Source organism: Schistocerca serialis, chromosome 5, assembly GCF_023864345.2.
Source record: "Schistocerca serialis cubense isolate TAMUIC-IGC-003099 chromosome 5, iqSchSeri2.2, whole genome shotgun sequence".
In the NCBI taxonomy this organism is placed as follows: Eukaryota; Metazoa; Arthropoda; class Insecta; order Orthoptera; family Acrididae; genus Schistocerca; species Schistocerca serialis.
The window spans coordinates 314,355,545-314,381,206 of record NC_064642.1 but is presented as its reverse complement, the minus strand read 5'-3'; the positions used below and the strand labels follow the sequence as shown (position 1 = coordinate 314,381,206).

Genomic DNA, 25,662 nt, shown 5'->3' with positions numbered 1-25,662 from the left:
CTTCTTTTTTAAGTCACTTAAAGCAAATTATTTAATGGGTTCCTTGAAAAGGACAGAACTAACTGAAGTCCTTATACACCCCTTCCCACTCTCCAATCTGAGATTTTGTTCAGGCTAATGATCTTTCTTTTTTTGTTCAGTCCCACATTGAAACTGAAAATAATATAACATGTTTCATTTTAGGGAAATCAATTGGGCAGTGCAGGATTGAACAGATGTAGAAGTCTTTGGTTTGGTAGGGGAGAAGCCTTGTAACTTGTAAAGAGGGACAAAAAGTCTGAAATGGAGTCAACAATTTTCATATACTAACTGTTGCCAAAGAATTAATGTTCTTAAAGAGACTTTTTAGAGATTTTTAAGGATGAAACAGAGAAATTAAGTAAATCAACTGATATTCAACTCCATGATGGCAGTAGCTGCAAGACAAACTATTGGCCACTAAATTCAGTAAACTGTTCCTAACACTAGATCAAAACATGGGAACTATTGAAAGGACATCCATTAGGTATCCTTTTGCAGGCACTGCAAACTTCAGTTTCATCAGTTCAAATTTTAAATCCCTTTGAGTTGCACTTCCAAAAGTCAGTGAGTCAGTATTTCCTGAAGTGGTCCGGGTGTAAAACTACTCATGCACGGAATTGGGCCATGGCGGTATAGCGAGGCCATGGCTGCAGGCCTTTGGTGGCTAAGAGAACATCAAAAGTTAAAACATTTCATTAGCACTACCCTGGTAGTGTCTTAGTGGAAGCGACAGCCACGCCCCCATGCAGCACAAGGTGAGGACAGCAAATGACAGCAGCAAGCTGACAGCTACCTTACTGTGACATTGGTGGCCGAGAATACTGTCTCCAGAAGCATACATGCCAACTCCTGTTGGTGGAACTTGGCCCAGCAAGTGATGGCACATGATGCCTAGGCACCCACCCAGCATGGAGGGATGGGTGGCTGTACTGACCGGGTCTCATTCTACTATCCTCCAGGATAAGATTCTGGCCGCTGTTGGAGTGGGCCAGGAGGCAGCCCACTAGTGGAGAAGTACCAAGTATGGGAGGGAGGACTTGACATTTGCAGAAGGTGCGGCAGTGGATGCCCAAACTAGTAGCAACCGTGTGCTGTCCTGTATCGCCCTGTTCTCCAGATTGACACTGCATCCCTGTTGGTGCTACTAGACGGTTCCCTACCTATGCTAAAATTAATGGTTATTTATACTCATTCACAGCCCACATGTTAAGCTGACGTACTGTTTCCAGTTACGTCCAGAACAACGAATCTGTGGCCCGATGGTGTGAAAACCGTTTAGCTCACGCGACAAGAGCTGTGCTTTCCAGCTGTGTTGCATGATAGTGGTGCTTGACCTAGTTTGCCTCATGCTGTCTAAACAGCCCTGATGCTGCAACTGGCATGCCGGCATTGTAGTGCCCACTGGCTAAACTATTAGTTTCTGTGGTAATGGCTAAAAAATAATGGCAGCATTACATTACCTCCGCTGTCTGAAGACCTGACCCTCAGGTCTCTAACCTGGACTGCTGTGCAACACGATTCGGAATACATGGATACAGTATATAATTTGTTACACGCTTTTCTCTTAGTTGCTAGGTGGCTTGAGCTACCAAGTTCAGAGACTGTGAATTTATTCTGTAGGTTTAGCACTTTGGCTCCACAATTATGATGTCTTTCTGTACAACTATTAGTTTACATGTTTTACATTTGCTGTCTCAGGCATGCAGTTTCTTATGCAATTTTTACTAAATAACTTGCAATACTATTGTCTCAATCTTAATTGTGTCATCATGACATCACTCCTCATGTTGCATAATCACAGCCTCTGAGCCCAGAGCAGTAGTGCTTTGCGACATCTTAAATACTAGGGAATACATTTCTTAACACTATTCATATTATAATATTCACAAACACAACAATATCCACTCCCTCTGTTTCCCTTTCTTGTCACTTGTACATGGTTGGTGATTCAGTCCACTGGGAACTGAATACCTGGGAGGAGGTGCTCTAGGTGGGGTGGTTCTCCACCTCGTGTGGATGCAGGCTGCACAAAATAAGAGTCAGAGCTGCTATGGTGCCACATATTGTGTCATTAAAGTTCACCACAACACAGTGTTTCTTCCAGTACTGCCCAATATGCTGTAGCATCAGGTCTGCCCAGGATATGCCCTATTCAGGCTTCTATGAGCTGGCTCAGGTGGAGTATTAGGTTGGGTTTCAAGGTGTTAATGAGAACACTCCCAAGAGTTTCAGTGGCCAGCCCAGCTTAGGCTGTGTTATGTTCAGTCTAGTGAGTCCTGTAATAGAAGCTGATAGGTAGAATATCAGTCCCATAATGTCACTAGCTGTTCTGTTAATTAATAACCCGCTACTGTGCAGTTCCAGTCTCTTCATCACTGTGAACCTATCATGCTCATAGCAGTTCATTACCCCACAGTGATGTCATACATGGAATAGATATAGGTTAACCCCTCTTGGAAGTAGTGTTGAGGCTCCAGAATGTCATGCAGCAAACCTGACCACGCATTTTGCCTAAGTACAATGGAATTTCACATGTGCCTATGCCAGTCCGGATCACTCAGGTCAGGCAGATTGTAATGTTTTAGCTCTGACAGTGTTGAAGTTCCTGCACTGCCACGACCACTGTAACAAAGTTCCTGAATTTATTGTCCTCCAGGAAAGTTCTAACACTCAAATTATTCTTGATACCAATAGCTGCCTCGAACCAGAAATGAAAAGCTGTGAGATATGTAGCGAGTCATGGAAATATGTATTGGAAAGACAGATTAGGGGCTGTAGGAGAGGGAGTGTTTATTGCAGTTGACAGAAATATTGTTTCTGTTGAGGTGCAAGTTGAGTGTGACAGTGAAGCTATCTGGTCACTAATAACAGGTCTAGGTGAAACCAAGTTAATTAATGGATGCTTTTACCAGCCACCCAATTCTGCTGTGACGGGTCTAGAGTCACTCAAAGAATGTCTATCATCAGTCGCAAGTACGTACCCAGATCGTGGGTTACTAGTTGGAACCGACTTTAACATGCCAAGTGTTGACTGGGATGTCTATGGATTCATTTCAGGGGGTACGGATAGATGGTCATACAAAGTACTTTTGAAGACAGTTTTTTGAAAACTGTCATGAGCAGCCAGTGAGGCAGCCCACACTCATTGGAAATATCTTAGATCTTGTTGCTACAAATAGGCTAGACCTTATTGACAATGTTGGTATAGAAACAGGGATTAGTGATATTATGTCTTTATGGCAGCTACCATTAAGAAAGTTAATAAATCAGCTAAGAAGGTTAGGAAAGTGTTCTGCTAGAAAGAGCAGATAAGCACTTGTTAGCATCTCAATTAGACAGTGAATTGACATCACTTAGTTCCAGTAAGATGGATGTAGAGGAATTATGGGCAAAGATGTAAATTGTGGTCAGGAGAATTATGTGCCTAGTAAGTGGATTAAGGGTGGAAAAGATCTATCAGCATTTAATAGAGAGATTCGGAAACTGCTGAAGAAGCAGAGGCTGTTGCACTCTAGATTCAAAAGAGAATGCGCAAATGACAAGTAGCAAAGATTAGTAGGCATTTGCGCGTCTGTGAAAAGGTCTATGTATGAAGCATACAACTATCACCACCGTCGTACCCTTGCAAAAGATCTGGCTGAGAATCCGAGAAAATTCTGGCCCTATGTAAAATAGGTAAGTGGGTCTGAGGCTTCCATCCAGTCTCTTGTTGACCAGTCTGGTGTGGTAGTTGAAGATAGCAAAGCGAAAACAAAAATTTTTAAATTTCACATTCGAGAAATTGTTCACACAAAAGACTTGTACAAAATTTAGTTGTTTGACTTTCAAACAGACTCCCGCATGGGTGACATAGTTATAGGCATCCCTGGCATAGAGCAACAAATGAAGGAGTCGAAAACAAATAAGTCACCAAGTCTGGATTGAATCCCAGTTAGGTTTTTCAAAGAGAACTCTACAGCATTGATCCCGTACTCAGCTGCCATTTATCATTAATCTCTCGCCCAGCACAAAGATGCAAGCAACTGGAACAAAGCACAGGTGACTCCTGTGTATAAGAGGGGCAAAAGGACAGACCTGCAAAATTATGGGCCAATAGCTCTAACATCAGTTTGTTGCAGAAGCCTTGAACATGTTCTTAGTTCGAATGTTATAAATTTTCTTGAGACCAAGAAGCTTATGTCCGCAAATTGGCATGATTTTAGAAAGCGTCACTCGTGCAAAACTCGGCTTGCTCTGTGAACTATAGATGAAGGGCCACAGGTAGAGTCCATATTTCTAGATTTCTGGAAAGTATTGGAAACAGTGCCCCATTGTGAGCAGATGGAATGGGTTCAGTGATATGTGAATGGCTCAAAGACTTCTTAAGTTATGTTGTCCTCAACAGCAAGTGTTCATCAGAGACAAGGCTTTCATCAGGAGTGCCCCAGGGAAGTATGATAGGTTCACTATTATTCTCTGTGTACGTAAATGATTTGTCAGACAGGGTGGGCAGTGACCTGCACTTGTTTGCTGATGATATTGTGATGTACGGTAAGGTGTCAAAGTTGAGTGACTGCAGGAGGGTGCAAGATGACTTAAACAAAATTTCTAGTTGGTGTGATGAATGGCAGCTAGCTCTAAATGTAGAAAAATGTAAGTTAATGTGGATGAGTAGGTAAAATGAACCCATAATGATCAGATACTGGATTGGTAGTGTCCTGCTTGACACAGTCAAGCCGTTTAAATATTCGTGTGTAACATTGCAAAGCATTGTGAAGCAGAATGAGCATGTGAATATTGTGGTAGGAAAGACAAATGGCCGACTTCAATTTATTAGGAGAAAGTGTGGATCATCTGTATAGGAGACCACATATAGGACACTAGAGTGACCTATTCTGGAGTACTGCTCGAATGTTGAGGATCTGTACCAGGTCAGATTAAAGGAAGACATTGAAGCAATTCCGAGGTAGGCTGCTACATTTGTTTCTGGTAGGTTCGAACAACATGTAAGTGTTACGGACATGCTTTGGGAACTCAAATGGGAAGGCAACATTTTTAAGGGGGGAATGCCATTGAGAAAGTTTAGGAAACTGGTATTTGAAGCCGACTGCAGAATGATTCTGTTGCCTCCAACATACATTATGCGTATGGACCATGAAGATAAGATACAAGAAATCAGGGCTCATATAGAGGCATATAGACTGTCATTTCCTCCTCATTCTATTTGCAAGTGGAACAGGAGAGGAAATGACTAGCGGTGGTACAGGGTACTCTTCGCCACACACCGTAAGGTGAACTGTGGAGTATCAGAGTAGATGTAGTGGCAGATGTGGATGCCAATACTTATCCCTGCCCTCCGATATTAGCAAGATTTCTCTTGCCCTGATCTGTACAAACTTCACAGGTTTCACTCTGATGTCCCCCAGGGCAGGTGTTGGGCCACTGCTAGACTGGGCTGGGAGTCCACTGGTGGAAAAGTATCAAGTACAAAAGGGGAGGACGCAGCACTAGCAGAAAGTGCAGCAGTGGAAGCCCAGAACTTGCAGTGGCTGTGTGCTGTTCCATATCATCCAGCATGGATCTCCCATCTTCACAGCGCTGTTGGATTGCTCATCGCCATGCTAAAATTAATGGTTATTTATAATTGTTCACAGTCCACATGTTCTGCCAACATGCTGTTTCCATCCATATTCAGAGCAACAAATCTGTATCCTGGTGGCATGGAAATAGGTTGGCTCATCCCTCAACGGCTCAGTTTTCCCTCTGTTTTGTGTTATTGCGGTGCTTGGCCTAGTTCACCTCATGGTTTCTAACAACGGCTCAGTTTTCCCTCTGTGTTGCATTATTGTGGTGCTTGGCCTAGTCCACTTCATAGTTTCCAGACAGCCCAGTGCTGCACCTGGTATGCAGGGATGTTGGTGCCCACCGGCTGCATTTCATTGCTAGGGCTGATACCCATTTGGAAAAATGGAGATAAGGAACTGAAGGAATGGGATTAAAAGATGGAAATAATTGACAAAACAAAACAGACACGACACCGGGGGAGGGGATAGAAATAGCATGCCACTTACACCAAAATACCTATATAGTAAAAAATCTCAATTGACAATAAACTCAGGCCCCATAATTCTGTAATAAATTCTGAAAGTGTGTATTGATTATACATCGCTGAACAGCAAATATTTTGCCGATACTTGGATCTAAGAAAGACAGTGAAGAGTACAAATTATGACCGGATAAGGAACTCTTGAATGAATCTCTCACTCTGTAATGGAATGTGTGCTGTTTTGAAATTTCCTGGGAGATTAAAATGGTATCTTTAATTGGGATATGAACTTGCAACCTTATCTTTCACTGTACTGGTCTTGGCACACAAACTATGCAGAGCAGTTTTAATCTGTCAGGATATTTCAAGTAATGAATTGTATGAAAAAAACTAAAAAAGAAACTACATCCTTTAAGAAGAAAGACATCTGCGAATGTGTCAAAAAATGGCACCAAAGAGAGTGGCTGAAATAATTATGGACTACATGGAAGGCAGCAAAACCCAAATTAACTGGATGAAAGACATAAAGGAGGACAGGTCGGAAATGAACGTACACCAATCTCAGTAACAACAAATTTGATGATGATGATGATACATACAAAATAAAGGCATTCAAATATCTCACACACCCGAAGTTACTAGAACATGAGGAAACCTAGTGAGAAAAATAAGGACCAAGTTCTGGGCTAGGTACAAGAAGACACTAGAAAGGACTGCTATGTAGTCCATAATCAAAAACAGTAAAAAATTATAGTAAATACTGACAAACATTGTATTTTGTGTACACATTATATATTTTGTGTATACATTATAACAGTTAAGTTGTGAACTACAGTGATGATCCAGTGAATGGTTGGATTCATTTCAATTTACAACTTCTTGAAACAGTGGCTCTAACATAGTTGTTGCTTTAAAATCTGTTGTGAGTGTCATATTGGCATTTCAAGAATTATAATCCACATCAATATTGTAATGAAATATAGATTGATTACAATGTTGGATATAAGAATTTGTTCAAGTTGAGCATGTTTGTCCAAATGAAATGCAAGAAATGAATTGAACCAAATGAACATTTCTTGTTGAACAGTAAAAGAAAGCTTGCAATACGATCTCAAACAGTAAATAGGGAGAATAATAGGCATTATAACAAGCATAGCAACAGGAGCACCATTGACTAGGTACATAAAGGCTAACAAATGTGGCAGACTAATCAAAATTCGAAGAAAACCTAAGCATTGAATTTCTTTTGTGTATTGTTTACTTATCTTTAACTGGTATTTTTGTTTGGGCTAAGACCTCTGTAAATCTATTTCCTACTGTTAGCTTACCCTACTTCTTGCCAATGACTACACATGACAGTTATTTGCATTTAATTTTCTTCTTTTTTAAAAAAACTATTTAAAATTGCTTGTTATGTTTGATGTTTTTTGTTGTCGTTACAGCAGTCAACACATGCCAGAGTGGCTGAAGCTCCATCATCTGATAAAAAACCTGTTGCTGGGCAGTTGGTGTCACCAGAAGAATATAAAAATATTTTGAAGGATGAAACGGCTTTTAACCAGATTAATTCACCACCATTGGAAAGTGTTGTTTTCCCAGGTCAGTATTAATTATTTAGGGTGCAAGTCGAATATAGGAAGAATGTAGATGCATAATAGTTGTACATTGCCTTAGCTGTGCTGGGGAAGTACGAGAACTCCAAGTGTTAATAGAAAGCACAGATGGTCAAATTGTTATAGGCACTGAAAGCTGGCTAAAACTGGAGATAAGTTCAGACGAAGTTTTTGTGAAGAACCTAACAGTGTTCCAAAAGGACAAGCTAAACACAGTTGGTGGTGGCATATTTGTTGCTGTTAGAAGTAGTTTATCTTGTAGCAAAATTGAAGCAGATAGTTCCTGTCAGTTAGTATTGGCAGAGGTCATCCTTGACAGTGGAATAAAATCCTTTTACCGACTCCCCAACTCAGATGCTACAATTGAAGAAAGGTTCGAAGAAAACTTGAGTATAATTTCAAACACGATCAGACTCATACAATTATAGTTGGTGGTAACTTTAGTTTAACTTCGACATGTTGGTGAGAATACATGTTTAAATCTAGAGGTATGCATAAATCATCATCTGAAATTGTGCTAAATGTATTCTATGAAAATTATTTCAAGCAGTTAGTTCATGAGCTCACACAAATAGTAAATGGTTGTGAAAACACACTTGACCTCTTAGCAACAAATAATCCTGAGCTAATAACAAGCATCAAAATGAATGTAGGGATTAGTGAACACAGGGTTGTCTTGGCAAGATTGAATATTGTAACCTTCAAATTCTCCAGAAATTAATGAAAAATATATGTATTCAAAAATTCAGATAAAGATTCACTGGACGCCTTTCTAAGAGACAATGTCCACTTCTTCCAAATTAACAATGTAAGTGTAGGCCAGATGTGGCTTGAATTCAAATAAATAGGATTGGCAGTAGTTGAGAGATTTACACCAAATAAATTAACAAATGATGGAGCTCATACTAAAATGGGTCATAACACTGTTGCAGAAACAACGAGAAAACATGTCAAATTTAAATGGACACTAAATATTCAGGTTTGGCGATCTTTTACAGAAGCTCGAAATTTAGTGCGGACTTCAATGCAAGATGCTTATAATAGCTTCCACAATGAAATTTTTTTTGAAACCTGGCAGAAAATCCAAAAAGATTCTAGTCATTTGAAGTATGCTACCGGCAAGAAACAGTCAATGCCTTCTCTGCATGGTAGTAATGGAAATACTATCGACAGCAGTACTGCCAAAGTAGAGTTACTAAACACAGCCTTCCGCCCCCCTGCGGGTCCGGGGATTAGAATAGGCCCGCGGTATTCCTGCCTGTCGTAAGAGGCGACTAAAAGGAGTCCATCCCCCTCACGGGGGTAGTTCGCGCCTGCGTCCGGAGACGGACGGTTCCACGACCTATCATCGTGGTCCTTTTGGTTTTTTCACTTCTCATTTCTTCCTTCCTTTTGTTGGTTCCTTTCTTTGCTCTTCTCCACCTCACTGTCTTCCTTACTCTTTCCCTTGCCTTCTCCTTGCCTTCTCATTGCCTTTTTCTCCTTGCCTTCTCATTGCCTTTTTCTCCTTGCCTTCTCATTGCCTTTTTCTCATTGCCTTCTCATTGCCTTCTTCTCCTTGCCTTCTCATTGCCTTCTTCCCCTTGCTTTCTCATTGCCTTCTTCTCCTTGCCTTCTCTGGTCTCCGCCTCGGCATTTGAGACAGTCTGTCCTCTTTCTCCCTCTCTCTCTTCTTTTTCCTCTTCTTCCTTCCTCCCTGTGCGTGCCTGAAGGCCGACCCACGCGTTCGCACGCGTAGCCGGTGACGGGGTAACGCGTAAGTCCCCGCCCTGGGTAGACATGTAAGGCACGCGCGTACCCCCTGGTAAAGGCCAGGCCCGGGGAGGGGTGATTGCCTGAGCTGATACCTTCTGACCATGCCGATTGGTCCCTCCGTCTGTTTCTCGGGAGGTGTGACCTGAGGTGTAAACATTCACCTAAGGCGGGAGTGCCCTCTGAGAGGGTCCCCACAAGGAAGGAGCGCGCCATCGGAGACGCTGGCAATCATGGGGGATTCCTCCGCAATGGATTCTACTCCATCTCTTTCGACTTCGACCCAAAAACGGAAACGTGACCAGCCAACAGTGACAAAAGTACTACCGCCTGCCCCACAGTTCCTCGTAGTTTCTCGAACTGAGGACGGAAAGGATTTTTCCTCTGTCAACCCTTTCGTTATTCAGAAGGGCGTAGATGCCATAGCCGGATCTGTCAAATCCTGTACCAGGTTGCGTAACGGCACCTTATTACTAGAAACTGAGAATGCCTTTCAGGCACAAAAACTGCTTCGGGCCACCCTCCTGTACACGTTCCCTGTCCGGGTGGAGGCCCACCGAACTTTGAATTCGTCTCGTGGTGTGGTCTATACTGGCTCCCTCGACGGATTGACTGACGAGGAGCTTCAATCATTCCTCGCTGAGCAGGGCGTGACGGCTGTCCATAGGGTCATGAAAAAGGTCAACAATGACCTTGTACCGACCCGGACAATTTTCTTGACCTTCGATAGTGTTAAGCTGCCATCGCGCATCAAGGCGGGCTACGAGGTTATTTCTGTTCGCCCCTATATCCCGACACCAACGCGCTGCTACCAGTTTCAGCGTTTCAATCACGCTCGACAGTCGTGTTCCAATGCGGCTAAATGTGTCACCTGTGGCAGGGATGCCCATGAGGGTGACTGTCCACCTCCGTCTCCTCGTTGTGTGAACTGTCAGGGTGACCATGCCGCATCCTCCCGCGACTGTCCTGTCTATAAGGAAGAACGCTGTATCCAGGAAATTCGGGTCAAAGAGAAAGTGTCCACCTCGGCTGCTCGCAATCTATTGGCTAGTAGGAAGCCCACGCTGCTCCCAGCGGGGAAATACAGTACTGTCCTCGCCTCTCCTCGGACTACCCGGGAGGTAGCAACCCAGACATGCGATCTGACCTTCAGCACCACGGTCGTCCGTTCGGCCAGTGCTAAGATCGCGCGGTCGACGTCTCCTCTTCCTCCCATCACCCCACAGACACGAGCACCTTCCTCAGCTTCTGCTAAGACGAAGACACCGAAGTCAGATGCACGGGCCTTCAAGAAGGAACCATCCCGTGCAGACTTCCTCCGTACCTCGACCTCCCAGCCTTCGGCCGGTACTTCCACTACACGTCCTTCCAAAAAGGCGCATAGGAAGCACAGTTCTCCTTCCCCGCCACGGCGCATTTCTTCTCTTGCGCCACCCAGCGGCTGCCGCCCCAGGCCGTCATCCGTTTCGCCTGGCCGCACCGCTGGTCGCCGTACATCTGGCCGTTCACTGGCGGAGGAAGCTCCCCCTCCCGGCCATCCTCCCGAGATGGCCGATGACCCTATAGACCCAATGGACGATGACTGTCCGCCTACTGATAGCGGCGGCAGTGCTCGCTCGAAGCCAGGCCCTAAGCGGCCTTCGAGGTGACCACTTCTCTCATCTTTCCTTTCTTATGATGGCACTTATTCACTGGAATATTCGCAGCATTCGCTCCAACCGAGAGGACTTGAAGTTGCTGCTCCGCTTGCACCGTCCGCTTGTCGTAGCCCTCCAGGAAACGAAGCTACGCCCATGCGATCAAATTGCCTTGGCACACTACACCTCTGTGCGTTTTGACCTACCCCCTGTGGTAGGTATCCCAGCTCATGGAGGGGTTATGTTGCTGGTCCGGGATGATATTTACTACGATCCCATCACGTTGCACACCGGCCTGCAGGCAGTTGCCATCCGCATTACTCTCCCCACTTTTACGTTTTCCTTTTGTACCGTTTACACTCCATCGTCATCTGCCGTTACCAGGGCAGACGTGATGCAACTTATTGCTCAGCTACCTGCACCATTTTTGTTAACTGGAGACTTCAATGCCCACCATCCCCTTTGGGGCTCTCCAGCATCCTGCCCGAGGGGCTCCTTGTTAGCAGACCTTTTCAACCAGCTCGATCTTGTCTGCCACAATACTGGTGCCCCTACTTTTCTTTCGGACACATCTCACACCTATTCCCATTTAGACCTCTCTATATGTACTCCCCAACTTGCACGCCGGTTTGAGTGGTATGCACTTTCTGATACATATTCGAGCGACCACTTCCCGTGTGTTATCCATCTCCTGCAGCATACCCCCTCTCCGTGCTTCTCTAATTGGACCATCTCCAAGGCAGACTGGGGGCTCTTCTCTTCCAGGGCGACCTTTCAGGATCAAACCTTTACAAGCTGCGATCGTCAGGTCGCACACCTCACGGAAGTCATTCTCGCTGCTGCTGAATATTCCATCCCTCACCCTCCTTCTTCTCCACGTCGCGTACCGGTCCCCTGGTGGACCGCAGCATGTAGAGACGCTTTACGTGCTCGTCGACGTGCTTTACGCACTTTTAAACGCCACCCTACAGTGGCGAATTGTATCAATTATAAACGATTACGTGCTCAGTGTCGTCGTATTATCAAAGAAAGCAAGAAAGCCAGCTGGGCTGCTTTCACAAGCACCTTCAACAGTTTTACTCCTTCTTCTGTTGTCTGGGGTAGCCTGCGCCGGCTATCTGGCACTAAGGTCCACTCACCAGTTTCTGGCTTGAAGGTCGCGAATGACGTCCTTGTGGCCCCTGAGGCTGTCTCCAATGCCTTCGGCCGCTTTTTCGCAGAGGTTTCGAGCTCCGCTCATTACCACCCTGCCTTCCTCCCCCGCAAACAGGCAGAGGAGGCTAGGCCACCTAACTTCCGCTCCTCGAATTGTGAAAGTTATAATGCCCCATTCACCATGCGGGAACTCGAAAACGCACTTGGCCGATCACGGTCCTCTGCTCCAGGGCCAGATTCTATTCATATTCAGATGCTGAAGAACCTTTCTCCTGCGGGTAAAGGTTTTCTTCTTCGTACTTACAATCGCATCTGGATTGAGGGACATGTTCCCGCATGCTGGCGCGAGTCTATTGTTGTCCCGATTCCTAAGCCGGGGAAGGACAAGCACTTGCCTTCCAGTTATCGACCTATCTCGCTTACCAGCTGTGTCTGTAAAGTGATGGAGCGAATGGTTAACTCTCGATTGGTTTGGCTGCTCGAGTCTCGACGCCTACTTACCAATGTACAATGTGGATTTCGTAGGCGCCGCTCTGCTGTTGACCATCTGGTTACCTTGTCGACCTTCATTATGAATAACTTCTTGCGGAAGCGCCCGACCGCGGCTGTGTTCTTTGATTTGGAGAAGGCTTACGACACCTGTTGGAAGGCGGGCATCCTCCGCACCATGCATACATGGGGCCTTCGCGGTCGCCTCCCTCTTTTTATTCGTTCCTTTTTAATGGATCGACAGTTCAGGGTACGTGTGGGTTCTGTCCTGTCCGACACCTTTCGCCAGGAGAATGGGGTGCCACAGGGCTCAGTTTTGAGCGTCGCTCTCTTCGCCATCGCGATCAATCCAATAATGGATTGCCTCCCAGCTGATGTATCAGGCTCCCTTTTCGTGGACGATTTTACCATCTATTGCAGCGCGCAGTGTACACGTGTCCTGGAGCGCTGTCTTCAGCGTTCTCTTGACCGTCTTTACTCCTGGAGTGTCGCCAATGGCTTCCGTTTTTCTGCCGAGAAGACGGTCTGTATTAACTTCTGGCGCTACAAAGAGTTTCTCCCACCGTCCTTACGACTCGGTCCCGTTGCTCTCCCATTCGTGGAGACGACAAAATTTTTAGGTCTTACATTTGACAGGAAACTTAGCTGGTCTCCACATGTGTCATATTTGGCCGCCCGTTGTACCCGTTCTTTAAATGTCCTCCGTGTTCTCAGTGGTCTGTCGTGGGGAGCCGATCGAACCGTCCTACTTCGTCTATATCGGTCGATCGTCCGCTCCAAGCTGGATTATGGGAGCTTCGTATACTCCTCTGCACGGCCATCCATCTTACGCCGCCTCAACTCCATACAACATCGGGGTTTACGACTTGCGATCGGAGCATTTTATACCAGTCCCGTAGAGAGTCTTCATGCTGACGCTGGCGAATTGCCACTCACCTACCAACGCGATATACTGCTTTGTCGGTATGCCTGTCGGCTACTGTCAATGCCCGACCATCCGTCTTATCGTTCCTTTTTTGACGACTCTCTTGACCGTCAATACGGCTTGTATGTCTCTGCCCTGCTACCCCCTGGCGTTCGCTTTCGTCGCCTCCTTCAACACCTTACTTTTTCCCTCCCTGCAACCTTTCGAGTGGGCGAGAGCCGCACGCCACCTTGGCTCCAGGCTCAGGTCCGCGTTCACCTTGACCTCAGCTCGCTCCCAAAAGAGGTCACCCCCGGTTCGGTCTACCACTCCCGTTTTTTGGAACTTCGTTCGAAGTTCATTGACATGACTTTCATTTATACAGATGGCTCTAAGACCAATGACGGGGTCGGGTGTTCCTTTATTGTCGAGGCACAAAGTTTCAAATACCGGCTCCATGGCCATTGTTCGGTCTTCACAGCTGAGCTCTTTGCCCTCTACCAGGCTGTTCTTTACATCTGCCGCCACCGACATTCTGCTTATGTCATCTGCTCAGATTCCCTGAGCGCCATCCAGAGCCTCAGTGATCCGTACCCGGTTCACCCTTTCGTACACCGGATCCAACGCTCTCTTCAGCAGCTGGTGGACGTTGGTTCTCCAGTTAGCTTTATGTGGGTTCCGGGCCATGTCGGTATCCCTGGGAACGAAGCTGCAGATGCCGCGGCCAAGGCTGCGGTCCTCCAGCCTCGAACAGCTTCTTGTTGCGTCCCTTCGTCCGATTTTAGCAGGGTGATTTGTCGGCGCATCTTATCTCTGTGGCATGCCGATTGGGCTGCACTTACGGACAACAAGCTTCGGGCCTTAAAACCTCTTCCCGTGGCTTGGACGTCCTCCTCACGCCCTTCTCGGCGGGAGGAGGTCGTTTTAGCCCGGTTAAGAATTGGACACTGCCGGTTCAGCCATCGCCATCTGCTGACGGCTGCGCCGGCGCCGTTCTGCCCATGTGGGCACTTGCTGACGGTTAGACACATTTTAATGTCCTGTCCAGATCTTAACACACTGCGCCTCGATCTTAACCTGCCAAATACTTTCGATGCCATTTTAGCGGATGACCCACGAGCAGCTGCTCGTGTTCTTCGTTTTATCAATTTGACACACCTCGCTAAGGACATTTGATGATGCTGTTTTTTAATCCTATGCCTGTCAGTCTGTCTTTTATCGTGTTTTCCCTTTTAGTTGTTGTGGTCAACTTGTGCCTCGCGGTGCATTCTTAGAGTAGTCAGGGCGCTAATGACCATTGAAGTTGTGCGCCCTAAAACCACAAAAAAAAAAAAAAAAAAAAAAAAAAAAAAAAAACTGCCTTCCGAAACTTTCACCAAAGAAGACAAAGTAAATATTCCAGAATTCAAATCAAGAACAGTTGCCAACATGAGTAACTTAAAAGTAGATATCCTCAGAGTAGTGAAGCAACTTAAATCACTTAATAAAAGCAAGTCTTCTGATCCAGACCGTATGCCAATTAGATTCCTCTCAGAGTATGCTGATCCAATAGCTCCATACTTGACAATCATATATAACAGCTCACACTACGAAAGATCCGTACCCAAAAACTGGAAATCTGCACAGGTCACATCAATATTCAAGAAAGGTAGTAGGACTAATCCACTAAATTACAGGCCCATATCATTAATGTCGATATGCAGCAGGATTTTAGAAACATATATTGTGTTTGAAAATTATGAATTACCTTTCAGAGAGTGGTCTATTGACACACAGTCAACAGAGATATATAAAACATTGTTCTTGTGAAACACAACTAGCTCTTTACACATCGAAGTGTTGAGTGCTGTTGACAAGAGTGTTCAAATTGATTCCGTATTTTTAGATCTCCAATTGCGTGCTTATGCAATATCATCTCAGTTATGTTACTGGATTTGTGATTTCCTGTCAGAGGGGACACATTTTGTACTACTTGATCGAAAGTCATCAAGTAAAACAGAAGTGATTACTGGTGTTCCCCAAAGTGTTATAGGCTCTCTGCTGTTCTTTATCTATATAAACGATTTAGGAGACAATCTGAGCAGCCGTCTTAGGTTGTTTGCAGATGATACTGTTGTTTATCATCTACTAAACTCATCAGAGGATCAAAACAATTTAGAAAAGAAGTCTGAATGATGCGAAATTGGCAGTTGACCCTAAATAATGAAAAGTGTGAGGTCATTCATATGAGTGCTAAAAGGAAGCCATTAAACTTCAGTTACATGATAAATCAGTCTAATCTAAAGGTCGTAATTCAACTAAATATGTAGAAATTACAGTTATGAACAATTTAAATTTGAAAGAACACAGATGCTAGAGATGTACTAACGAGACTGCCTATAGTGCACTTGTTTGTCCTCTTTTGTAGTATTGCTGCACGGTCTGGGATCCTTACCAGATAGAATTAACAGAGTACATCGAGAATTGTTTTGTATTATCGTGAAGTAGGGGGGGGGGGGGGCGCGGGGAGTGTCATGGATATGATACAGGATTTGGGATGGACACCATTAAAAGGAAGGAATTTTTCATTGTGGCGGAATCTTCTCGCAAAATTTCAGTCACCAACTTTCTCCTCCGAAAGTGAAAATATTTTGTTGACATTGATCTACATAGGGAGAAATGATGATCATAGTACAATAAGGGAAATGAGAGCTCACGTGGAAAGTTATAGGTGTTGGTTTTCTTCACATGCAATTAGAGAGAGGACTAATAGAGAATTATTGTGAAGGTGCTTCGATGAACCCTCTGCCAGGCACATAAGTGTTACTTGCAGATTATCCATGTATATGTGCTGTAAACTTGAATGGGATCTGAATCCACATCTGTTACCAAGGCACACAATCCAAAGAGCTAACCAAAGTGAACTAAATAATCAAGAGACAGAATGGCTGGGGGAGGAAAAAGGGGAGGAGGATTTTTGGCATATGCAGAGATGATGTATAATGAAAATACTCTTTCTTTCTGTAAAAGAACAATGTATTACCAAATTTCTAGTGAAGCTAGTAAACAAAGTGAAAGTTTGTGAAGGTTTCCTTTATACAGAGTTCAAAAATCTTTACACGAACGACCCAAAGTCATGTTTTTGATAATACTACCTTCCCTGATCCCTGATCCTCCTCCACCCCCCCCCCCCCCACCCCCCCAGAGTAACCATGTTATCAAATTTGGAGGAGTGTTGAAGATGGAACTTATCGACTGCAGACAGTCCATGAACCAATTTGTGTAATTCACTGTTACTAGTACCAATGACCTTTAGGTTGTGCTTCAACATTCACATAAACAACAAAAAGTAGTTTTGATGAAAATGTAAAATGATTACTGGAAATACATTTTGTCCTTATACTGTGTGGAATTCCAGCTCTTCAGTATGTTCCCCACACTGTGAACATTTTTGTTGCTTTATGTTAGTGTGTGCCACACAGGACTACAAATGTGCTGCACAAACAACACAGTACAGAAAAATCTCCATACTAACGTCTCCATAGACAATTTTAACAAAACTGGCATCTATAAGTTTACTTGTAGTTCCCTCCGCTCCGCTGACATATGCCAAACATGCAGGAATTTTAAAACTAAAGAGTCCTAGTGATAATAGTGATAATATGCTCTTAACTTTAGCACCTCATCATGTTTTGATGAGCATGTCAGAATAAGTTTTGCCCAAATCTTGTGTTTGTATATGAAAATCAATGATGTGATACGAGAGGAAAGCGAAAAAGTTGTAAAAAGTGGTGTATGTAACTTTAAAACTGAGCAGTACAACAGAAAACAAAAGTACTAAAAGTGTACCATTGCTACTGATATTCAAAAGAAATAACCCTTTAAGCAAATTCTTGGACTACTTTCCTAATGACATGCTGTCAAGCCATACAAAGATATAAAAGCAAGCCAATGTGTAGAGATCCACCTTAACAATTGATGTATTTTCATATAACCAGTCAAAATAAAATAAAAATGCATGTTACAGTTTTTAGGCCCGGAGTAGAAAAAAAACCCATGAATTTTGTGTATTTTTATAGAAATAAATTGAGGCACATCGAAGGTAGCACATACATGTTGAAACATGTTTGGATAAGTACAAGAAGTATTACACAGTGTTTTGTAGGAGCAAAGTTTTTAGAAGCCCCAATTAAAGCAGTATTGAACAGTTCTCTCCTAACCATTTTATGTTAAAAATTTGGAAATACGTGTTTCTGTGTCCACTATGAGTGTGCATCTTTTCATAAAGTAAAACATTCGGTTTGGCAGTTTTGGAACAGTAAGTTACTGTGGGCACTGTATATTCTGGGGATATATTAGGTACACCCTGAAAGGAATGGTCAGCAGGGGGTAGCTGATATGGCAGACTACAGTAGTCAGTCTGTGCAGCAGCAAGTAAAGAGCCTCTGTACATAAATAACCGAAGTTTCTTGTTCTGATGTGAGTATATCTTTGACAGCAATTTGAAATTGCTGCAAAAATGAACATATCTGAACATAGTGAGTTATTATCAGTGATCACAACGCAGCGGAGTTTTCCGTTGTCCTTCAGCCACAAGTACAGAAAAAAGTGAGGCAACAGTGCAGTGAATTTAGGTAGGGTATTATGACTATCCATAATGAGTGGCAGGTCTAGTGTTGAGGCAAAAGACTGTGATGATTGTGTTAGTGAAAAAGTGCCAGAAATCATTGCTCCACAGCTGATATTAGCAATGGTTTTTTTTCCAGCAGCATTGAATTGAATAGTTAGTTTTTGGAAATATTTTGACTGTTACAGAAGAAATAAAGAGAAACTTTGCTCTGACATCATGGCTTCCTAGCACAGTTATGGTGTTCAAACAGAAATCCATTTAGTGTTCTCCTTGAAATTCACCAAAACCAGAAGTTAAAATATATTTTGCACGGAAAATATGGCAAGGGGTGGGCCCTATGCAGAGGACATTTTAATACATTGTTCCACAGTATCAGAAGTGTATCAAAAATAATTGACTCAGTATAGAAAGAGTGAAACTGCATGTCGCTCTGGTAGTAAAGTTGTAAACTGCTTCTTTTATAGTCTTTTTATTCCCAACTGGCTATTGCTTTTGAAACACGCCTCACATAACATACAACTTCCCATTTTGACAGTGTGATATGCTTCTATCTTATGATCCTAACAGTATATGCCAGACAGTATATGCTAGACAGTACAGTGGAGTAGTAGTTTACAATGTAGCTACACAAAACTGATACCATATTTACTGATGACTGCACCCTTTCTTCATGATAGAAGACACATCCTACCATATTATTTAAAAATTTCCCAACTTTTTGTTTGTGTGCTCTAGTTATAGGCTGCTCTAATTCTTTCTTCAGAGGATACAAACATTTTAAATAAATATTTTCTGCACACTGTTGATTTATTATGTATAATTTCAGTTGTTGTAAATGAATGAATTGACATTTCACTCGGCCTAAAGGTATCATTTCAGCAATTTTTCGTCTTTTTACTGTTTAACTTAGTGGTGGTTGTTGTCTGTAGTGTAAAGACTTAGTTTGATGCAGCTCTCCATGTTAGTCTATCCTGTGCAAGCTTCTTCACCTCTGCATTACAAGTGTGACCTACATCCTCTCGAACCTGCTTACGATAATCGTGCCTTTGCCTCCCTTTACAAATCTTAACCCCATCTATTCCCTGCATAACCAAATTGACTATTCATCGATATCTCTGGATGTGGTGTCAGTATAACTCCTAAAAAAGTGCTGTAGTATGCATTCACCCATTCCAACAAATGAAAGAATTTGTATAGTACTGTCAGAATTTTAACACCACTCCATTTTTACAGAACCATCAAATGAGAGACAGTTGGCTGTAATAGCAGCATTTAAACATGCTTGGAATGGCTACAAAAGATTTGCATGGGGTCATGATCATCTCAGACCAATAACAGGAGCATTCCATGATTGGTTTTATTTGGGTCTGACCATTGTTGATGGGCTGGACACAATGTATATCATGGGTCTGAAAGAAGGTAATTGCACAGGTTTACTGAAAATAAATTTTTCTAACACATAATTTTTAGTTTAATGAGTTACCAAGTGTGTATGTGTGCGTGCGTGTTGAGTTGCAGACAGGCACAATGAAAAGACACTTGCACATTAGCTGTCAGCAAAAGCCTTCTTCAGAAAAGGAAACGTATTCAGTCACATAAGCAAGCACATCTCACATTCACGACAGCCATCTCCAGCAGCTCGGACCAGCATTTCATTCTGAGCTCTCGGAGGTAACTGTCTTGTGTGTGAGGTTTACTTGCTTGCTTTTGTGTGTGTGTGTGTGTGTGTGTGTGTGTGTGTGTGTGTGTGTTCTTTTCTGCAGAAGGCTTTGGCCAAAAGCTAATATGTAACTGTCTTTCATTGTGCCTGTCTGCAGTCTGCAACTCAATGTGTTATCTCTACGGTGAGCAGCAATCTACCTTTCTGCATCTGACATCTAAAAATGCTACCAGTCACTAGGACTTAAATGGAGGAACAGCCAGTAGAGCCTCAGGTATTGTAAGATTTTATACAAACCTATTATTTTACTGTAGTATTTACTACTTTAATTAAAGTAGCTGTGACAGCAAAAAAGTGTTTCAATTAATTCCAAAAATAATTGCCTTCACTCACAATACATTGGTAACATGTCTTCAAACTTCAGACAACTATACCTTCAGCAGCTTAGAGAGGGACAGGATTCTTCCAGTGACATTTGGCTGCTTCAGTGTATGATAGTCATTCAAGAAGAATGCTCTATATTTTGGGCCCTAACCACCTCCATTTAATTTTCATTACATTCCTTTATGATGTGCGCTTTGGTCCATATCATAATCTTCTTGTTTGTTTTCCTGTCACTTCACAGTGCCCATCTTGAATATCTTCATTGCTCATTGAATTGCCTTCAGTTTTTGAATGTTTCTTATTCATGTAGTTACCTAATATGCAGCAACCAGTCGCAAAATCATGTTTTATTTATTCAATTTTGCAAATCGATTTCAACTGATTAACAGCCATCATCGATGCTTTCAACCAATATGTGCCCTGAGTAGTAATACTTTATGTTTGACCTCTGTTTAAGGCAGTATTACTACTCAGGGCACATATTGGTTGAAAGCACTGATAATGGCCGTTAATCAGTTGAAATCGATTAGCAAAAGTGAATAAATAAAACAAGATTTTGTCACTGGTTGCTGCATATTTGGTAATTTTATGGTTTACGGTCGCTGCACGACTTGGGAACCACAAGGAGGCCACCATTTATCTTATTCACGTATCGCCGTTATCAGTCAAAGCCAATAATAAACACTAACTGCATAGTTCTTGTTGCAGATATACTGGAATATTCATTTAAAAACACTGTTTGCGTTATCAAGAGCTCTCCAGGCCTGTTTTCTTTTTCCTGCCCATCCAGTCACTGATTTCACGGTTTATTTGTATTATTTTTTTTTTTTTTTATCTGTGTGTTTATTACATTTTATTTCAGTATTATTACAAGTGATTTTCCAGCCTGTTTTCAAATACTCTGTATGGAATAGTTCCATACATTGTTCAGATTTATCTGCTTCGGAGACAAACAGTAAGATGTTACCATTGAAATAAAGTGGTTGGCACAAGTTCCATGTGCATGTTTTTTTGTATTCCCAGCTTAAGGATTTGAAAACTTCTTCCAGTACTGCTGAGAATAGTTTTAATGGTATGGAACTTATTTGCCTAACTCATTCTCCAACTCTGAATCTCTGCTATTGTGTTGAAGTATAATGGAAGCTGTAGCACTTACGTATATATTCTCCAGTGTACAAACATGGATTGAATTGGTGCCTCATTTATCGATGGCTCTTGGCACAGATTTTGCTCAAACTAAGCCAAAGCTTTCTCAAAATCTGTGAATTACATCTTTAAAATTGTTTTTTGTGCTATACACCACATATTGATCCTGGTTTTTTTTTCTCCATTACTTGAGTAAAAACTAATGAATCTATAGTTTCGTTCTTTCTATCTCCTTTCTTGTTAAGTAGTAGAAGTACAGTGTTGTTCCAAATGTTCTTAAACAATTTTCCAGATTCCTTTTGTGTTATTCCCCTCTCCCACCTCCACCTCTGCTGCTTTAACCAACTTTATAGGATCTTCTTCTTTTTTTAAACCCTTGGCAGGCTTTATCCGCCTTAAGAAGTCGCCTTTTAAGTTGTACACACAACCACTTTTGAGATATGATGTTACTATTGTTTTAAAATATGTGAATTTGTCATTTGTTGTTGTTGTTAAAACAGTGGCAGCTCAGAAATTGACTGATTAGTTTGTTTACAGTGAGTGGTAAAAGGGGTCGACAGAAGCGTCCGATCCCACACGTCGGCTTTGACCCATGATGTAAGGGCGTTGTCGTGTGTGACGTCATGACGGCGCGGAGTTTGGTTTGTGAGTGTGGCATGTTTGTAGATGTCGTCGTGTTGTGGTTTGTTGTGCTCTCTGGTGGTATGTTCAGGGTTTTCGTTTGTGTGGTGTAATGGGCTCAGTTTGCTTTTGCTCATTATCTAGAATTGTTCGAGTGTCGGCTGTGTTTGTAGTGGAATTCGTTTCAGTGAGTTAATGATTTTATGTGAAGGTTAATTCAGTGTTGTTCGTTGTACATCGTGTGGTAATTTTAGTAAAATTAATCGGTTGTTGTTTTTGTTCAAGAATGGGTATGACAGATAAAATTAACAGTGCGCAGGTCAAGGGAAGTGTTCGATCCCAATGTGTGGCTGTGTAAGTTGATATTGGTATCGGGAGATGTTTCTGAGCTATATAGGCCAAGGGAAGTGTTTGATCCTAATTTATGGGATCGGGAGCTGCTGTTGAACTATATAGGTCAAGGGAAGTGTCTGATTCCAGATGATATTGTGTGTAGTGGTATTTGGGGACTTTTGTGTGGTTTTGTATGGGGGTGAGTGTCTAAATTTGTTTATATTTAATTTGCCCCCACCCAAAAACGCCCAATTTCCCACACTTGTCCCGTTGGTGTCATTAGGCTTTTTGTGGAAAGTGTGTGTGTGTGTGTGTTTGTTTTTCGATGTATTTTCGTCCTCATAATGTGTACGTACCGACTTTATACGCGCCATATTGGAATCGTGGTTTATGGTCGTTTCCGCCATATTTGTGATGTCATGGGTCAAAGCAGACGGGCGGGATCGGACGCTTCCGTATTTCCGGTAACAAAAAAAAAAAAAAACGTTTTTAAAAATATAGAAATTTCACTTGCAGTTTTTGTTGGATAATTTTTATTTTAACAAAAATGCCGTGGATTGGTTTGTCCAACTGTTTTTAACCAGTCACCTTCATAAAAGACTGTTCACGATCGGTTTGCAGATGTTGTGGTTGTACTTCCATCAGTGATGACTTTCTTCAAAGTCAATCAGACGTGGTTGTTAAGTCCCCTCCCCCACCACACACACACACACACACACACACACACACACACACACACACACACACACACTTGAACTTCAGTGCTGTGTTTAAATTGAATGAAGAGGATCAGCTTGTGATTTATCATAAGATAGAGGCATTATTAGGAATGTTGAATCATTAAATTGTGCATTTAATATAGCTCAAAAAAGATCTGTTCCTGATGGCTCCCGCACAAGTTGCTGTAACCCCAAATACCTCTCGTGTCAATTTGTGTAAGGAAATGCTTTAAAAAATTTGATTGACATCATTATGGGAGATGAAGAGCTCGGATATATTTGTGCAAGCCAGAAACTGAGCAGAAATCAACTAATTGGATGTTAAAGATTAACTAAAACTAACAAAATCAAACAATGGAAAATCCAGGTAGGATTATCAACAATGTAGGAAAAGGTAGGAATATCAACAGTGTAGGAAAAGACAGATTCCTACTTACCATAAAGGAGACATGTAAGCAAATGGACCTCATGCACACACAACTACCAGCTGCAGAATTTCAGGGCCAGAATGCAGTTATCACGTGGGATGCAAGCAGCAATCTGAAGGGGAAGGGGAAGGAATAGTACTGTGTGGCTGGGTAGAGAGACAAATGCTGTCTGGTGGAGTGTGCAGGAACTAGAATGCCAACAAGCACAGCATCAGAAGGTTATGGGGCAGAGAGCTGGGGGGAAAAGGAGAAGACTGGGGAAAGATGGGTGAGTGCATTGGCAGAGGACAGCAAATAAACAGGGTGGGAAATGAGAAGAGGGAGGAGATAATAGGACAAAGGGGTTGAAATTATTGGTTGGAGGGTGTGGGGGCAGTAATGTATCGTAGGTTGAGGCTGGGATAATTACGGAAGACGAGAATGTGTTGTTAGAATAATGCCCATCTGCGCAGTGCAGAAAATCTGATGGTGTAGGAAAGAATCCAGATGCATCAGGTAGTGAAGCAGCCATTGAAATCAAGTATATTATGTTCAGGTGCATGTTGTGCCAGTGAGTGGCCTGTTTTCTTCTTGACCACAGTTTGGCGGTAGCTGTTCATCCTGGTGTACAGCTGGTTGGTTGTCATACCAATATAAAAAGCTGTGAAATGGTTGTAGCAGAGCTGGTAAATGACATGGCTGCTTTCGCAAGTGGCCCGGTCGCTGATGGGGTATGATAAACCTGTGGCACAACTGGAACAGGAAATGCTGGGTGGGTGGATAGAGCAGGTCTTGCACTTGGGTCTTCTACAGGGATACAATCCTTGTGGCCAGGAGTTGGGCTTGAGAGTGGCATAGGGATGGACTAGGATGTTGTGGAGGTTGGGTAGGCAACGGAACACTGCTTTAGGAGGGGTGAGAAGTATCTCAGGTAGGATGTCCCTCTTTTCAGAGCATGATAGGTAATCAAAGCCCCGGCGAAGGATGCGGTTCAGTTGTTCCAGTGGTACTATGTGATTAAGGGGACTCTCCTTTGTGGCTGGTCCCTAGAGGTGGCAGATGGATTGGAGATGTGAAGAGAAATGGCATACGAGATCTGTTTACAGACTATGTCTGGGGGACAATGCTTGTCTGTGAAGGCCTTGGTGAGACCCTCAGCATATTGAGCAAGGGTGTCCTTGTCACTGTAGATACACTGTATGAGAGGGATTTTTTGGTGTAAAAGGGATGACAGGTGTCAAAATGCAGGTACTGTTGGTGGGTTTAATGTGGACAGAGGTGTGGTTGGTGCCATCAGAGAGCAGGAGGTCAACATGTAGGAAGGTGACATGTTGGATTGAGGAGGACTATGTGAAGTGGATTAGAGAAAAAGTGTTGAGGTTGTGAAGGAATGAAGATATCATCACTGAACCTGAACCAGACTAGGGGTTTGGTATTTCAGTAGGCAAAGAAGGTCTCTAGATGGCCCATGAAAAGGTTGGCACAGGAGGATGCCATGCAGTGCCCACGGTTGTGCCAGGGATTTTTTTTTACATACCTTCCCTACAAAGGAGAAGTATTTGTGGGTTAGGATAAAGCAAATAAGGTGTATGAGGAAAGAGGTAGTGGTTTTGGAGTCTGAAGGATGTTGGGGAAAGCAGTAAGACCCTGAGCATGAGGGATGTTGGTGTAGGGAGGTAGCATCAACAGTGACAAGTAGGGATCCAGGAGGTAGAGGAGTGGGGGAAGGTGGATTGTTAGTGGAGGAAGTGGTTGGTGTCTTTGATGTGGGAGGCTACATTGTGGGCAATTGATTTGAGATGTTGGTCAATGAGGGCCAAAATTCTTTCATTGGGTGCACAGTAACCATCCACAATGGGGTGTCCAGGATTGTTGGGTTTGTGAATTTTGGGGAGCATATAGAAGGTGGGTGTGCAGGGTGTTGTAGAGGTGAAGAGGGAAATGGATTCAGTCAAGAGGTTCTGGGAAGGGCCTAAGTCTTTCAGCAGGGATTGGTGGTTGTTTTGGACTTTTGGAATGGCCCGACCCATCCTGTTTCTCAGATGCTACCTAAACCATGGAATTCCCCCAAACAGCCTAACCATAAAGATTCCTATCTCGGGATCCCACCCCTCCTTTTACAGTGACTTACATCTTTTCAGATTCCACTAATCTGTGGCCCTCACAAACCAGGTACTGCAAAGAAAC

At 43.1% G+C, this 25,662-nt stretch overlaps 1 protein-coding gene across 2 annotated transcripts in view; it reads left to right on the top strand.

Moving 5' to 3' along the window:
• Positions 1 to 25,662, top strand: part of LOC126480954 (endoplasmic reticulum mannosyl-oligosaccharide 1,2-alpha-mannosidase) — a 113,162-nt gene that overhangs the window by 6,268 nt on the left and 81,232 nt on the right. For both annotated transcript variants that reach the window (XM_050104381.1, XM_050104382.1), the window contains exons 3-4: positions 7,489 to 7,645; positions 19,439 to 19,624. In XM_050104381.1, coding sequence (XP_049960338.1) covers positions 7,489 to 7,645; positions 19,439 to 19,624 — 343 coding nt within the window. The remainder of the gene's footprint in view (positions 1 to 7,488; positions 7,646 to 19,438; positions 19,625 to 25,662) is intronic.